General features: G+C 40.2%; 2 protein-coding genes across 6 annotated transcripts in view; one reads left to right on the top strand and one right to left on the bottom strand.

Moving 5' to 3' along the window:
* The window catches only part of EML5 (EMAP like 5), a 155,442-nt gene that overhangs the window by 74,024 nt on the left and 65,089 nt on the right, over positions 1-16,329 (top strand). For 3 of the 5 annotated variants that reach the window (XM_042252835.2, XM_042252834.2, XM_027972102.3), the window contains exons 15-20: positions 2,969-3,074; positions 7,783-7,876; positions 8,809-8,909; positions 13,069-13,271; positions 14,195-14,306; positions 15,598-15,725. In XM_042252835.2, coding sequence (XP_042108769.1) covers positions 2,969-3,074; positions 7,783-7,876; positions 8,809-8,909; positions 13,069-13,271; positions 14,195-14,306; positions 15,598-15,725 — 744 coding nt within the window. The remainder of the gene's footprint in view (positions 1-2,968; positions 3,075-7,782; positions 7,877-8,808; positions 8,910-13,068; positions 13,272-14,194; positions 14,307-15,597; positions 15,726-16,329) is intronic. The other 2 variants (XM_060418474.1, XM_060418475.1) reach the window with 1 other exon arrangement.
* LOC114108595 (glutathione S-transferase A1-like) lies at positions 3,270-4,094 on the bottom strand. Its single transcript, XM_042252844.1, has one exon. It carries the CDS (start codon positions 4,031-4,033, stop codon positions 3,365-3,367), a length of 669 nt encoding a protein of 222 aa, XP_042108778.1. The 5' UTR covers positions 4,034-4,094; the 3' UTR covers positions 3,270-3,364.

Genomic DNA, 16,329 nt, shown 5'->3' with positions numbered 1-16,329 from the left:
TCCATTTTTTTCCTTTGGTATTCTTGGAAATGAATTCTTTGGAATGGGATTTTATTTTCATATTACAAATGAAAATTCTTTATTATAGTTTTCCTTAGAGTTTTATTGTTTTACTTATTATTCTAATTTGAATTTTGAACTGTGAGCTCTGACTTCACTTCTTTCTGTCAGAATAATATTTTTTTTTAATCTGTGAGTAAACGTTATAAAAAACATTAAGTTAAGAAGTCTGGTTTTTTAATTATCTAAAATAAATTATCTAAGAAATGTTCTGTAACAAATAGGATGACTGTGTTTTTATTTTTCTATCATGATAGTAACATGTTCAGGTTTACCAAGGTAGAAAACACAGAAAAGTCATAGCTGATATACCTCTTTATATGTTTATTCTTAGAGAAGGAAAGGAAGGGGTATACCTATAAATTCTCACTGTGTTTAAGCACTTTACTCTGCGTAAGCACGTTACTAATTTCTTAATGTATATTTGCTTTATTCTCAACCTCACCTATATGAGAGTGAAACCATTTTCCCCCAGCTTATAAATGAGGAATTTAGGTTTAAGGAAAATACGTGATTTTCTCAAAGATCTCTCAGCTGCTGCTGCTGCTGCTGCTGCTGCTGCTGCTGCTGCTGCTGCTGCTGCTGCTGCTGCTGCTAAGTCGCTTCAGCCGTGTCTGACTCTGTGCGACCCCATAGACGGCAGCCCACCAGGCTCCCCTGTCCCTGAGATTCTCCAGGCAAGAACACTAGAGTGGGTTGCCATTTCCTTCTCCAATGTCTCAGCTAATACGTGGTAAAAACCCAACATCCTTAGTCTGTCTGGCTTTGAACGCTGGGTTAAGGATACCTTCGGGGATATATTGAGGGTAGGGGCAGGCAGCTTGCATCATCCCAGGTAGCTCCTTGAAAAGTGAGAAAACTCTCTCTCTCTCCCATCTCCCCTCCCTGGGTTTGCATCTTCCCTCAATGTTTATTTCTCCCCTTCCCTTCCCGACCTCCTTTTCTTCCCCTTTTCTTCCATTCATTCAAAAACACCCATAGAGCACGTGCTGCGTGCCAGGAAAATCTCTGGAAATAAAAATAGAACATCTTCTGCCGTGGTAAGACATTCATACTCTGTGAGGGAAGGCAAACGTGCAAGAAAATTGTGATGCAAGGTCAGAAGTATAGATCGGGGCTCCTTACCTCGGCACTGTTGACATTTGGGGCCAGATACTTTTTAGTTGTAAACATAACTGGATTTTTGTGCACAGTGGAATCCTGTGCGTTGACAGTGTTAGCAGCATCTCTGGCCTCTGCACAGTAGATGCCAATTACACTGCCCCTCACTTGTGACAAACAAAAACATCTCTAGACAGCGTTTGGAAGGCAAAAGCCACCCCTTGCTGAGAACCACTAGGGTAGAGGTGTGTATAAAGCCCTTTTGAGATATAATAAAGGACTGATTAATCATGCCTAATGGAATGGGAACCCCTCACAGAGATGATGCCATCTGAATTTAATAGCTTACCTGACAGAAGGCAGCTTGGGGAAGGTTTTCTGTTATGTTGTACAACAGTGGAGCAAAAAGAAAAAAAACTGAAATAAAAGAGTTCTTGGTGGACTTTAGTGGAAGAACTAATTAAATGGGTTAGCGGGGCCCTCAGGGGCACCATTTATCTTCACTGTTAGTTTATATCAAGGTTCCTCTTAACACACAGTTATGTGCCTGTTGTGTGTAGCAAGGATCACCTGCAGTGCTGTAGGAAGGAGTTTGGACATTATTCTGATACTGCTGGAATAAAACTGCAAAAACTGGTCATTTACTACATGATTCTGGCATTTTAGGGAATCTGGGCCAAATTAAATTAAAAGTCAGGATGCCCACAGGAGATCCCTGGATAACCAGTGTAGCGGAGGAATACCTTACCTCTTCCTATCCTAGACTTCTAGCTGGGACTCTGACAAAAAGACCAGGTTTCCCTGGTGGTTCAGATGGTAAAGAACCTGCCTGCAGTGCAGGAGACCTGGGTTTGATCCCTGGGTTGGGAAGACTCCCCTGAGAAGGGAATGGCAACCTGTGCCATTAACAGTAGCAGTTCATATCCCCTGAGAGGAACCTAAACCAGAGGTCACTCAAAATGGTGGTTTAGGATTCCAGCTTATATGGAAGACAGTAGATCTGTAGAGAAATGTCAGGCCAGAGGAAAGCATTTAATAGCCTAGTGAAATGTTGACTGGTCACAGTATTGTTTTTTGTTATATATTTATAGAAAACGAACCTCAAAATCAATGATAACTGACAGCCCTATTATTTCAGGAGTTGCCTTTATAGAAAAAGTTATTATGTAATATATCTTAATCTGTATAGAGAAAGTGATTACTTCAGTCCAAAGGAATAATTAAAATTTAAGTCCTGTTAACCTGCTTGGTGCTTTAACCTGTCTGCATCTTTGTTGGTACCGTTATCTTAGTCTGGAATGTGCTTGCTTCCTTCTCCTTTTGTCCAAGACCTACACTTTTTGAAGGCCCAGGACAAGTAACATAATTTCCATGAAGATTTTCTCTACAGCCTTTCATCCTCATTAAGCACATATTACCAGATGGTTTTATTTTAGCAGAAAAGATCTCATTTTCCCAATGAGTTTGCAAAACTTATCTAGTTGTCTTAGTGCACACTGGCATACACTAGGTTGCTAACACTGCCAATAGTAGGTGCTCAGGAAGCATTATCTCTACTGATGAAGTAGGGGATATGGTTTAGGAGCTATATAGTTCTAGAACATTCCTATAAACACTGAGCCTAGTCTCATTAGCTTTTTAACAACCATATGGGAAAAATGTTGATCACATAATCTTTATGTTTTTACTTGATATCTATAGTAAATATGACAAAAGTTACAAAATATCTTGTTTTATTTCCTTTTGTAGGTATGAAAATAAATGGTTTACTTGCATAAAATGACTTTTATCATTCTTTCTATTTTAGGTAGGTAGGGATCCCTCAATTCACATATGGGACACGGAAACCATTAAACCATTGTCGATATTAAAGGGCTACCACCAGTATGGTGTCTGTGCTGTTGATTTCTCAGGTAAGGGAATTTCTGTCTCAATAAGAATGATCAAAATTCAAAGGCAGTATACAGTATTTTTGTCTTAATCAGTGTTGCCTAAACTTGTCACTTAAAAATGACTTTCATGAGAGACTGTCAAGAAGGCAGATGGATCACATTGTAAAGGACCTAGGATGTGAATTTCATTCTAAATGTATGAGAGGTCACTGGAGCTTTTTTTTTTTTTTTTCTGCTCACAGGAGCTTTATTGTTTCATTGTTAGAAAATTTCAAATTTGTCCCAGACAGCCCCGCCAGCCGCCAGCTTTATTAAAACTTGAAAGCGTTCCTGGCTTCTTCTATTTTTTTCTCGTCCGTGGGAGGCTTCCTCTGGCTGCCGGGCTGCAGAAACTTCTTCACCGCCGGGAGATTGCTGACTCTGGCTTTTAGGGCCTTCAGCAGAGGGAAGTTGGCCAAAAGGCTAGGGTCCAGCTCTTCCACATAGTAGAGAAGTTCAACCAGGTGGATGTCAGCCCTGCTCAGCTTGTTGCCCACCAGGTAGTCTTGTCCATGGCTCTTCAGCACATTTTCAAATGCAGGGAGATAACGGTTTGTTGTCTTTTCTCGGATTAGGGTCAGCTTGGCGTCTTTTTCAGCAGGTGGGCACAGTGGCAAATGCATGATCATTTCACCCAAATCTGCCACACCCTCTGAATACATATCAATCAGGGCTCTCTCCTTCATGTCTTTCCCGTAGAGGTTGTATTTGGTGGCAATGTAGTTGAGAATGGCTCTGGTCTGCACCAGCTTCATCCCATCAATTTCAACCATTGGCACTTGCTGGAACATCAAACTCCCATCATTTTTTAACTTATCCAAGTCTTCTGGTTTTTCTATAAATTCCTCTTCAAACTCCACTCCAGCCGCAGCCAGGAGCCACCGAATGCACTCCATTCTGCCGCGTCCATTGAAATAGTGAAGAATGGGCTTCCCTGCCATGGTGCAGTCTCTTGGTTCCTGTAGCCCTTACGAAAGTCTGTCTCCCACTTGGCTCAGCACCTCACTGGAGCTTTAAATAAGGGAATAAAGTTATTTGATTGGCATTTTTTTAAAAAAGACCAATTATCAAGCGTGTATACTGTGGTCCTAGCCTATCAAGACTATGAAAGTGTGGGTTTACCAGCTGGTTTATAATTATAATTTAATGAGTGTAATTTTAATACCCATTATTATAAAGATGTTTTTATTTAAATAAAAGATGTTTGTCTAACCTCTGGAGATGTCTCAGATACCGCTAGTGGTATATGTGTCCCACTTGGGCAAACCCTGATCTGCCTTACCGTTTTGCAGTCAGAGTAAACTTTGAAGATGTTTAGAGGGGAAACAGGGCTTCCCTCATAGCTCAGTCAGTTAAGAGTCTGCCTGCAATGCAGGAGACCCAGGTTTGATTCCTGGGTCGGGAAGATCCCCCTGGAGAAGGGAATGGCAACCCACTCCAGTATTCTTGCCTGGAGAATCCCATGGACAGAGGAGCCTGGTAGGCTACAGTCCATCGCCTTGCAAGAGTCAGACAGGACTTAGTGACTAAACCACCACTACCACCAGGGTGAAAGCTAAGAAAGAAAGAGATGAAAACTAAAATACTTGTTTTATAACATTTCTTTGAAGTGACAGTTCTAATCTGTCTTACGAGAATAAGTTTAGATCTCAAAGTTAAGTCTTTGCTACACATATAAAAGTTTAACAACTACACCTAGATCTACAGTGAAGGCGAGGGTGTTGATTGGAAAGAGGGGCCAGTTCAGTCCGTGAGTCGTGTCCAACCCTTTGCAACTGCATGGACTGCAGCACGCCAGTAGGGAAAGAGGGTGAAATACCTTTAATAGAGAATTTTACATGAAGAAACAGTAAATTTGTGCTTTCTGCTGCTCTGTCTGGAGAGATGGTGAATTATTCATGTAGAGTTTGGGAGGGGATGTATTTACATGTACACATATCTGCCAAAAGTTAGGAAGCGGAATGATAGCTGAGTCAGTGAGAAAAATAACAGCTGTTAGGGATAACAAACCAATTAAGGTTTGCAGAAAGTATGGCAGAGTGGCAAACATTTTGTTACAGATTGAATCTTTCCAACTTCTAAACACATGCACACCTGCCAGTGTGGCTGACTTAGCTCAATCACTTGTCTAATATCCATTACTTATTACTTGACAGTTCAGTTCAGTCACTCAGTCGTGTCCAACTCTTTGCAACCCCATGAATCGCAGCATGCCAGGCCTCCCTGTCCATCACCAACTCCCGGAGTTCACTCAGACTCACGTCCATCGAGTCAGTGATGCCATCCAGCCATCTCACCCTCTGTCGTCCCCTTCTCCTCCTGCCCCCAATCCCTCCTAGCATCAAAGTCTTTTCCAATGAGTCAACTCTTCGCATGAGGTGGCCAAAGTACTGGAGTTTCAGCTTCAGCATCATTCCTTCCAAAGAACACCCAGGGCTGATCTCCTTCAATATGGACTGGTTGGATCTCCTTGCAGTCCAAGGGACTCTCAAGAGTCTTCTCCAACACCGCAGTTCAAAAGCATCAATTCTTCAGCGCTCAGCCGCCTTCACAGTCCAACTCTCACATCCATACATGACTACTGGAAAAGCCATAGCCTTGACTAGACGGACCTTAGTCGGCAAAGTAATGTCTCTGCTTTTGAATATGTTATCTAGGTTGGTCATAACTTTTCTTCCAAAAAGTAAGCGTCTTTTAATTTCATGGCTGCAATCACCATCTGCAGTGATTTTGGAGCCCAAAAAAATAAAGTCTGACACTGTTTCCACTGTTTCCCTATCTATTTCCCATGAAGTGATGGGACCGGATGCCATGATCTTCGTTTTCTGAATGTTGAGCTTTAAGCCACCTTTTTCATTCTCCACTTTCACTTTCATCAAGAGGCTTTTTAGTTCCTCTTCACTTTCTGCCATAAGGGTGGTGTCATCTGCATATCTGAGGTTATTGATATTTCTCCTGGCAATCTTGATTCCAGCTCGTGTTTCTTCCAGTCCAGCGTTTCTCATGATGTACTCTGCATATAAGTTAAATAAGCAGGCTTCCCTGGTGGCTCAGAGGGTAAAGCATCTGCCTGCAGTGCCGGAGACCCGGGTTCAATCCCTGTGTTGGGAAGAGCCCCTGGAGAAGGAAATGGCAACCCACTCCAGTACTCTTGCCTGAAAAATCCCATGGACAGAGGAGCCTGGTAAGATATAGTCCATGGGGTCACAAAGAGTCAGACACGACTGAGCGACTTCACTTTCACTTTCAAGCAGGGTGACAATTTACAGCCTTGATGTACTCCTTTTCCTATTTGGAACGCTAAGTGTTGCTTCCTGACCTGCATACAGGTTTCTCAAGAGGCAGGTCAGGTGGTCTGGTATTCCCATCTCTCTCAGAATTTTCCACAGTTTATTGTGATCCGCACAGTCAAAGGCTTTGGCATAGTCAATAAAGCAGAAATAGATGTTTTTCTGGAACTCTCTTGCTTTTTCCATGATCCAGCGGATGTTGGCAATTTGATCTCTGGTTCCTCTGCCTTTTGTAAAACCAGCTTGAACATCAGGAAGTTCACAGTTCATGTACTGATGAAGCCTGGCTTGCAGAATTTTGAGCATTACTTTACTAGCATGTGGGATGAGTGCAATTGTGCGGTAGTTTGAACATTCTTTGATATTGCCTTTCTTTGGGATTGGAATGAAAACCGACCTTTTCCAGTCCTGTGGCCACTGCTGAGTTTCCCAAATTTGCCGGCATATTCAGTGCAGCCCTTTCACAGTGACATCTAAAATAACTGATCTTCACTACAGTCTTTTTTTTTTTTTTTTTCACAACAATCATATTAGTGGCATTATGTAGTTGTGGTGGTGGTTTAGTCACTTAGTCGTGTCTGACTCTCGCAACCCCGTGGACTGCAGCCTGCCAGGCTCCTCTGTCCATGGGATTCGCCTGGCAAGAATACTGGAGTGGGTTGCCATTTCTTTCTCCGGGGGATCTTCCCAACCCAGAGATCAAACCCGGGTCTCCTGTATCACAGCCAGATTCTTAACTGACTGAGCTATGTGAGAAGTTGTAACCTGTATCTTTTTTACTTGACTAACTTTTTATAATCCCTATGACTTCTTTTATCGCAGTAGAGTTCCTCTGGTGAATTTCAGTGGTGTGTATCGCTTCTTCCTTCCTTCTTAGTTTTCTCTTCCCTTCTCATCTCTCAAATATCTTTCTTCCGCTTTGCTTATCTTCCTCCTTTCCCCTATCCCAGGCTGATAGATAGATGAGGTCAATGAGGTCAGAGAAAAAGCAGGTAAGTGCAGTGAGAACCTATCCTCCCCGTTATGAATTCTGCTTTTTTCAGAGCTGTGTGCATTGTTGCTGTTTAGTCGCTAAGTCATGACCAACTCTTCTGTGACCCCGTGGACTGCAGCCCACCAGTCTCCTCTGTCCACGGGATTTCCCAGGCAAGAATGTTGGAGGAGGTTGCCATTTCTTCCTCCAGGGGCTCTTCGCAGCCTAGGGATTAAGCCCAAGTCTCCTGCATTGACAGGTGGATTCTTCACTACTGAACCACCAGGAAAGCCCAGCAATATGCATGCCTACTATTTAACATTATTTTGTAAAATTTTAAATATGGCACTGTGGTGACAGAATGCGTACTGTTTTTTTATCTTCTGAATGTTAATGGTCAGTTTGTTTCTCTGATTAATTTTCAAAGCTGATGGGAAACGTTTGGCTTCAGTTGGAATAGATGATAGCCACACTGTTGTGCTGTGGGACTGGAAGAAAGGAGAGAAACTTTCAGTAGCAAGGTAGGGAAGGAAACTTGATTATCACATTGGCAAAAGACTGAAATTCCTTTGGACTTAAATTTTTTTAATTATAACAGTTTTGAAATCAAGTAAACATGTAACATTTTAATTGCTGCTGCCTTTATTACCATTGAATAAATAGTGTAATTGTGGTAAAAAGATGATTTCAGAATTCATTTGTAGGTTTATCCTTTGTGAACACACTTATTAATGTAACTATAATATCATATTGGAAGTAGCTATTATCTGAATTCTTACAATGAATTTCACTGTAAGATAAGCTATTCTGTAGTCATTTGAAAACATGATAAAATGCTCATGTATTTGAGTGAAAGGAGATACATATACACATATTACAAAGAAGCTATAGAGTATTTTCTGTTGTAGTTTTCATTTCCTAAATTTCTACAGTGAGAATTATTATTTCTGTAATAGTAAAAATATTAACAATTGCTTTAAAGGAGGAAATAGTCAGCAGGGTCAGAGACTATTTTTTAACTTGAGTTCCCTAAAAAGATACATAAAGCATTTTAAAAATATAGATAAATGCTTTTCTCACAGTGTATAAACAGTACCCAGATAAAAGATAGTTTAAGAGGACTTTGTAAAGATTATATTAAGCTATAACTGAGTACTATTAAAAATTTTTTTCTTTAACTCATGTATGCCACAAATGACATTGTCTTTGCACAGTACTATAGTAGATGCTATCCAAAATAAGTTCAGTTCTTACTGTTCCTTTTAAGATTCTGTTGAGAAGAGTTAATGAATTACAGTAATGGCAGAATGACAAGTGTACAGAAGCGTGATTACACAGCCCAAGGGACCAAGCATCTAGTAATGGAGCGATCAAGATAGGGTGTGGACTAGGCAGAAGGTTATTACAGGAGAAATTTATCTTTAGCGTTAAAGTGTTTCTGTATTTATTTCAGAGGAAGTAAAGATAAGATTTTTGTTGTAAAAATGAACCCATACGTGCCTGATAAATTAATTACAGCTGGAATTAAACACATGAAGTTTTGGCATAGAGCAGGTAAGGAAGTGCTTCTATTTTTTTCCTTTGAAATTTTAAGTAAGTGTTACTTTTGAGGCTTCCCTGGTGGCTCAGACAGTAAAGCGTCTTAAGTGCAATGTGGTATTGAAGTCTGGAATTCAGTCAGTAGTAACATATCAAACATGTTGGGTTTTCAGTTTTGACAAGTAGTCTACAGTATATTAAGATGGTAATGTTATGGGAAACTGGGTGGGTGAGAAGTATATGAGGACACTTTGTGTTATCTTTGCATCTTCTTTGAAAATCTAAAATTATCCAAAATGAAAAGTTCATTTTAAAAAACAATCCACAGTTTTCTTGATACATTTTAGACAAATGTTTTATCATCATTTATTGGCTGCACTGATAGTGTTCATATTTGAAAAAAAATGTAATTTATGAAATTAATCAAGTGATGTCTGGACTTCCTTCTTCTGTTAAAGACATGTTTTGTAATCCTAACTGAAAATGAAAAATTTTCTCAAAGTTGTTTATGTGCTATAAAATGATATAGAAATAGAATGTTTTATCACCTTAATAATTTAGTGAATTACTGGCAGTAGAAGTTCCCGTTTTAAAATTAGAAACTCTCTTTTCCAGATTATATAGTGTACTTATAAGTTCCAGCAGTTTGACAGAGTCTCAGTACACTTAAACTTTTCGGATAAAATGTGAAGTTATAGAGAGGAGTGAAGCGTAGGTTAGGAAAGAATAGGCTTGGTGAAGATATTTCTCAGGTTGAATTAGCTTTCAGTTGTTAACTACTTTGAACATGAGTCGATTTTCAGATTTGAATTTAAGACTTTATCACAAATTCACTGTATCATTGTGTTCTATTAACACATTTGCAAAGTGGAAAGTACTTTCACATTTGTACTTTTCATTCCCATATGTTTAGACAAAACTTCTGAATATCTTGGTAAGTTGGAATTGCAGATACCCAGCAAGGCAAGTAATGCTTATTATTGCAGTATTGAAAAAAATTAAACTATGAATTTGTTGGATATAAGAGACTTAAAGAAAGCATATATTTAAAATGAAGAGGCTTGCAGTCGAATGTGTCCTTAATTTTGGTTAGACGTGAAGTAGACCTGAGACTGAACCAGGAGAGGCCGATGTGAAGGCTCGGGTGCATCTCAGTGCTTCCCACTCTCAGGGCTCTGATTCAGAGTTCACTGGTCGACTGGGAAATAAGTAGCCACTCTGTTAATCTGAATAAGTGCCATCTGACTATCTTCTTCCCGGAGAAGGCAATGGCAGCCCACTCCAGTACTCTTGCCTGGAAAATCCCATGGACGGAGGAGCCTGGTGGGCTGCAGTCCACAGGGTCGCTAAGAGTCGGACATAACTGAGCGACTTCCCTTTCACTTTTCACTTTGATGCATTGGAGAAGGAAACGGCAACCCACTCCAGTGTTCTTGCCTGGAGAATCCCAGGGACGGGGGAGCCTGGTGGGCCGCCGTCCATGGGGTCGCACAGAGTCGGACACGACTGCAGCGACTTAGCAGCAGCAGCAGCCCATCTTCTACATGCATAGCTTTATGTACACAAAGTTAAAGATGACTTAGGACCGAGACTGAAAAGGCCTCTTACCTCCTGTCCCAGACACAGTCTTAGAGAAGTTTACTCTAAGAAGCTTGAACTGTCTTCCATGGCTGGTGGGGCCGGGAGCCACTGGAAGTTTTTAAATGCAGCAATGACATGAGCTTGTACAGTACAGACATTCTGTGCTGTGTGTGTCCGGAAACTTAATAATGATCATCTAAAGCAGAGGTGGAAAACACCGTAACTGGCCAAATTAGTAAATATTTTAGGCTTTTCAGACCCAGAGACAAAAATCAAGAATACAATGTAGGAACTTACAGGACAAGAGAGAAAACTCCTACCCTACCACGCCTATTCTTTCCTTCAAAAGCAGGTGGTGGCAGGATTTGCCCTACAGCCCATAGTTTGCTGGCCCTGCCCTGAATGGACAAGTGTGCTCTAGTGAAAGCCGTTCCCTTCCACTTGCATGCTGGAACCTGTCTCTCACCCATTCAGGGACATCGCTCCAGCTCTCCTTCACTTTCTCCCCCGTGCCTTCAGGTTCCCTCTCTGCTCTTGACACATGTGGTGCCACTGCTCCATCTTAAATAAGTAAAGCAGGAACCCTCTTTCAGCTCTACCCTCCAGTTGCTAATCAGTTTCCTCTTCTAATCTACCTACTAAAACATGTCCAAATAGTTACTTACACGTCATACCCTGTTTTTGTTTGTTTGTTTTTTAATTTATGTGACTGCACCAGATCTTAGTTGCAGCTTGTGGGGTCTAGCTCCCTGACCAGGGATTGTACCCCGGCCGCCTGCTTGGGAGTGCAGAGTCTTAACCACTGGACCACCGGGGAAGCCCCTATTTACACTTTAAATTTGCTCTTTATCTTCGCCTTCTTTTGAGAGAAGTGTAATCTATTTTTTCCCCCTCACCACTTGACTTTAACTGCCCTTGCAAGTGCGCTCGAAATTCTGTCTGCTATGTTAAGAAAAGACAGTCTTTCAAATACATTTGAAATGATTGCTTTTCATCATTTTCTGTGCTACCACCAGGCCCATACCACCGTTATCATTTGCCCAGATGATCCATATAGCCTAACTCTTATCCTTGCTACTATTCAAATTATCCTTAACACAGAAATCTGAACAAACCTGGTAATAAGTGATACACAGCGTCTTGTCATTCCGCTACCCAAATGTTTTTCATCTCATTTAGAGTAAAAGTTAAATCCTTACAGCGCTTACTGTGCTACTGTTGCCAAGCTGTCCTCTGCAGCTGAGACAACGTAGAATCCAATAATGGTGAAAAGAGTTCCTGGGCTTTCTCCTGTGCAAGACTGGGGGATGTAAAATATCCCTTAAATTTTATGGTGGTCAAAATTTGTATTTCTCTAATTATTAATGAGCTTCTATTGGTCATTTATTACCTATTGATAGGTTCTGCCCATTTTTCCAAATGAATTCATTATATATATATATTGTGGTGGTGGATTAGTTGTGAAGTCACGTCCAATTCTTGTGGATTCTCATGGATTGTAGCCCACCAGGCTCCTTTGTCCATAGGCTTTTCCAGGCAAAAGTACTGGAGTGAGTTGCTATTTCCGTCTCCAGGGGATCCTCCTGACCCAGGGATCGAACCTTGGTCTCCTGCACTGCAGGCAGATTCTTTACTGACTGACCTATTAGGGAAGCCCATATATATTTCTTGAATAAATGATTGAATAATGAGTTCATTTGGAAAATGGGCAAAACATATCAATAGGCAATGAATGACCAATAAGGACCAAGTATTCTTGAAAGGTGAGAAGGCACAGGAACTCTTTTCACCATTAATGGGACTATACATTGTTCTATCAACTTTAGAGGACAGTTTGGCGACAGAGATGATAGCTCTCATCTCTGTGCTATTTTTTTGCAGATATTCTATGACCACTCCTAAGCGATCCTAGACAATCCCTTACAATTTTATAGAAAAGGCCCTTGCAAGAATGTTTAGAGCAGCATTGTTTTCAGTGGCCAAGTCTTGGGAACAGATTTATTTGTCCTCATTGGTAGGAAAATGTTATCTGGGATATAAGATGCTGTGATAGAATGCTGTGTAGTTATGAAAACGAGGTTTCTTGGGGTAAAACTCCATCGCAAATCATTGGTGAAAAGAGTAGGCTTCAAAAGAAGACATATAGGATGATATTTATGGAAAGTTTTAAACATGAAAAAAGATCTATTACCTAAGGATGCATAAATAAGTAGTAAAATATGTTGTAGTAATTTTGTCTAAGTTGATAATGGACATAGAAGAGTTTGTTGTGCTTTTTATGACTTTTTGTATCAACTCTGTAATATATAATTTTCTTAGAAATTAATCGAAAGATGGATTTGAACTGACTTTTAGCATACATATTTGTTTATCCAAAAGCTGTGACTTCAGGCGCCCGTGGGTATGGCTGCCTCAGCCAAGCAAGGTGTTTTCCAGGTCACCGATCGAGAGACCTGTATTTTTTTTTTTTTAACTCCCCTCACTGTTACGTGTCTTTCTCTTTAAATAAGAAAAACAGCAGAGAAGAAATCTTATGGCTTTGTATTTTACACGTTTTGAAAGTGGCACTTTCATAATATTTTTTATGAACCAGGGGGAGGATTGATTGGAAGAAAAGGCTACGTGGGCACCCTGGGGAAAAGTGACACCATGATGTGTGCAGTATATGGATGGACTGAGGAGATGGCTTTTTCTGGAACGTCCACAGGAGACGTGTGTATCTGGCGAGACATCTTTCTTGTAAAGACAGTTAAAGCACATGATGGACCAGTGTTCAGTATGCATGCACTGGAAAAAGTAAGTCACTTAAAATTTAAAAAATAAAAACTAAAATTAAAAAAAAAAAAAGACATTTCTAAGTATAAACACAGGTAACTTAAAAAGTATCAGCAGATACACGCTTGACTTTATATTATAATCTATAGACAATACATTAGAATATATAATGAATCCATACACCTTTTTAAAAGAAATACCAGAGACAGAAGCAGTAGTAAATTTATAAATGACAATCATCTATCAGATGAAATAATTTAGATGAAGCTTATCTCTCTCAAAGAGATGGGGACTGAGCAAGTGATCAGGAGAAATAAATGCCTTTTATAAACCAAAAAAAAAAAAAAAAAATTCTGAATTAAACATAGTGTGACCATGGAATGTAAAACATTTCCACAAGTACAAGAGCACTGCCTTTCCACTCAGCTGAGCTGCCCAATAATGATATGTGAGCTGGAGTCTTCCTGACCTAAAATAAGGTCTGGGTTCAAACTCCTGAACCCAGAATAAAATATGTCTGCTGTTAAAATTTTTTTAACTTATTAATAGTATTTGTTAATCATTTGCTATGTGTCGAAAATTGTTTACGTGTTTTACATGTTGTCACCATATCCTGTGAGGTGGCTATTATTACTGTCCCTTCTTTTTAAAGGATGGAATTATGAAGCCTCCAGGTGAAGGTGGTAGAGCTACGTTATGGCTCCAGATTGGAAACTGCTTTCAAAGTCCTAGTCTAAAAGTAAAATGTTTTGTGTCACTGTAAATATTTCTGCAGGTTCCATGTTGATGTTTAAAAAATGTAATGGATTCTATGTTTGTTTTTTACATGCTATAATTTTTGGCTGTAAATTTTGTTTTCTCTAGAGTTTTCATTATAAAGAAAGATGATTATTCTAAAAATACTTAGACTTTTATTAACGTAATTAAACCTTTCACTTTCATAGGGGTTTGTAACTGGAGGGAAAGATGGGGTAGTCGCTCTTTGGGATGACTCCTTTGAAAGATGTCTCAAGACCTACGCTATAAAAAGAGCTGCTTTGGCCCCAGGATCTAAAGGTGATTTGAGATTTGCAGATTTGTAGGAAAAAAGATCAATTGCTCATTAACATGGTGAATCCTGAGGTGGAGCACATGGGGTGCAGTTTTCCTTCTTTACTAAACATGTGTTTAGTATTCAGTATTAAAAAGAGAAGCTACTTATCTGGATCCCAGAATCTTGGCTGTCCTTTCAAAATCTATTCTCAGTGATACACATAGTAAAATGTAAACAAATATAAGACGGTTGTTTTTAACATTTGTAATTTTTCAAAGAAAGTCGCCATGTGAATGTCACATTTACCGCCAGTCAGGGATTTGTTTTCAGACTTGGCCTTTTGTTTACCATAGAGTTTTGTTGACCCTCCTCTCTCACCCTTCCTGCATCAAGGCACTGTGGCGTTCTGTCTCTGCCCTCCAGGCCTGTCTACCTGCTATCATTTGTCCTAGCAGTTCCCCTTTCCCCACCCTCCCACTTCCTCCAGTTACCTGACCATATACCATTTTGGGGGCTTCCCAGGTGACACGGTGGCAAAGAATGTGCCTGCCAGTGCAGGAGACACAAGAGACACGGGTTCAATCCCTGGGTCGGGAAGATCCCCTGGAGAAGGAAATGGCCACCCACTCCAGTGTTCTTGCCTGGGGAATCCCATGGACAGAGGAGCCTGTGGTCCCCAGGAGCCCGCGGGGTCGCGAAGAGTCGGAGATGACAGCGCACGTGTGCACACACTCATCATTCAAATCACAAACACTGTTTCTTCTAGGAGGACTCCCTACACCCCCACCCCCTCCCACCTCAGGAAAGGCTCAGTTCATGTTTTTCCCTTTTCAGTATGTTCTTCACACAGGGTCTGTTTTCCTCATTGAATGCTCTGTGAGGGCAGGCGCTCGGCTTTGTCACGTCTACCAGTACATCTCTGAAGCCTGCCTAGGGCCCAGTAAACATAAATGAATTAATCTTAAGTCGAATTGAATTAAAATTACGAACCAGAATATTGTACATGCTCTAAGAGGGGCCGGAGGTGGGTGAGGAGCAAATATAGAAGGAAAAGAAACAGTTGTCAGACTGGTAGTAGGGGATCTGGGATAATATATAATAATGGGATTGTAGTATGTAAGTGGTTCTCACTTTTGAGATTAGTAAATTGAATGATTGAGAAAAATATGATACGTTTATTAGAATATTTAAGATATAGGAGAAAGCAGCTTTGTAAGATGATTTGCATTGTCAAAACAGCATCATTGGCAGGATATACATCCTTGTATTATATTAACTTCATACCTAGAAGAACATCTCCATTTAACATTTTAGGTCTTCTCTTGGAAGATAACCCATCTATACGTGCCATATCATTAGGACATGGTCATATCTTAGTTGGCACAAAGAATGGTGAAATACTAGAAGTGGATAAAAGTGGCCCAATAACACTTCTGGTCCAGGTAATTTTAAATATTAATGTGTTTTTTCCCCCTTTGTATACAGTCAGTTCAATACATAAAAGCCAAAAGCTGACAGTGGTGAAAAATACTGTTAAATTATTTAGGGAAATACTTGTTAATATTTGCAAAAAAATTAAATTTAATTATAGCTAAATAATGGGCTTCCCTGGTGGCTCAGAGGTTAAAGCGTCTGCCTGCAATGCAGGAGACCTGGGTTCAATCCCTGGGTCGGGAAAATCCCCTGGAGAAGGAAATGGCAACCCACTCCAGTATTCTTGCCTGGAGAATCCCATGGACAGAGGAGCCTGGTGGGCTACAGTCCACAGGGTCGCAAAGAGTCAGACACAACTGAGCGACTTCACTCACTCACTTACTCACTCATAGCTAAATGAGTAGTATCAATAAATAATATGCACATTATCATGTGGAATAATTACCAATATTTTCAGTAATTTATTACAAAACAAACCAGTAGAAAGAAAAGCTAGTTGTAGTTAATTTAACCCAGCCCATTTATTTTATATTTTATTTCTTTGAAATACATTTGTTGAACCTAAGGCAGTTATTTTTCTATGAAACTCTTTAGTTCATTCTTTCTCAAGTT

This window comes from Ovis aries, chromosome 7 (genome assembly GCF_016772045.2).
Source record: "Ovis aries strain OAR_USU_Benz2616 breed Rambouillet chromosome 7, ARS-UI_Ramb_v3.0, whole genome shotgun sequence".
Lineage (NCBI taxonomy): Eukaryota > Metazoa > Chordata > Mammalia > Artiodactyla > Bovidae > Ovis > Ovis aries.
Note: the sequence above shows the minus strand (reverse complement) of the source record. Positions and strands in the feature narration are given on the sequence as shown.

Excerpts from the sequence above, each read along its gene's own strand:
- LOC114108595 (XM_042252844.1), bottom strand. The coding sequence starts at position 4,033 with ATGGCAGGGAAGCCCATTCTTCACTATTTCAATGGACGCGGCAGAATG.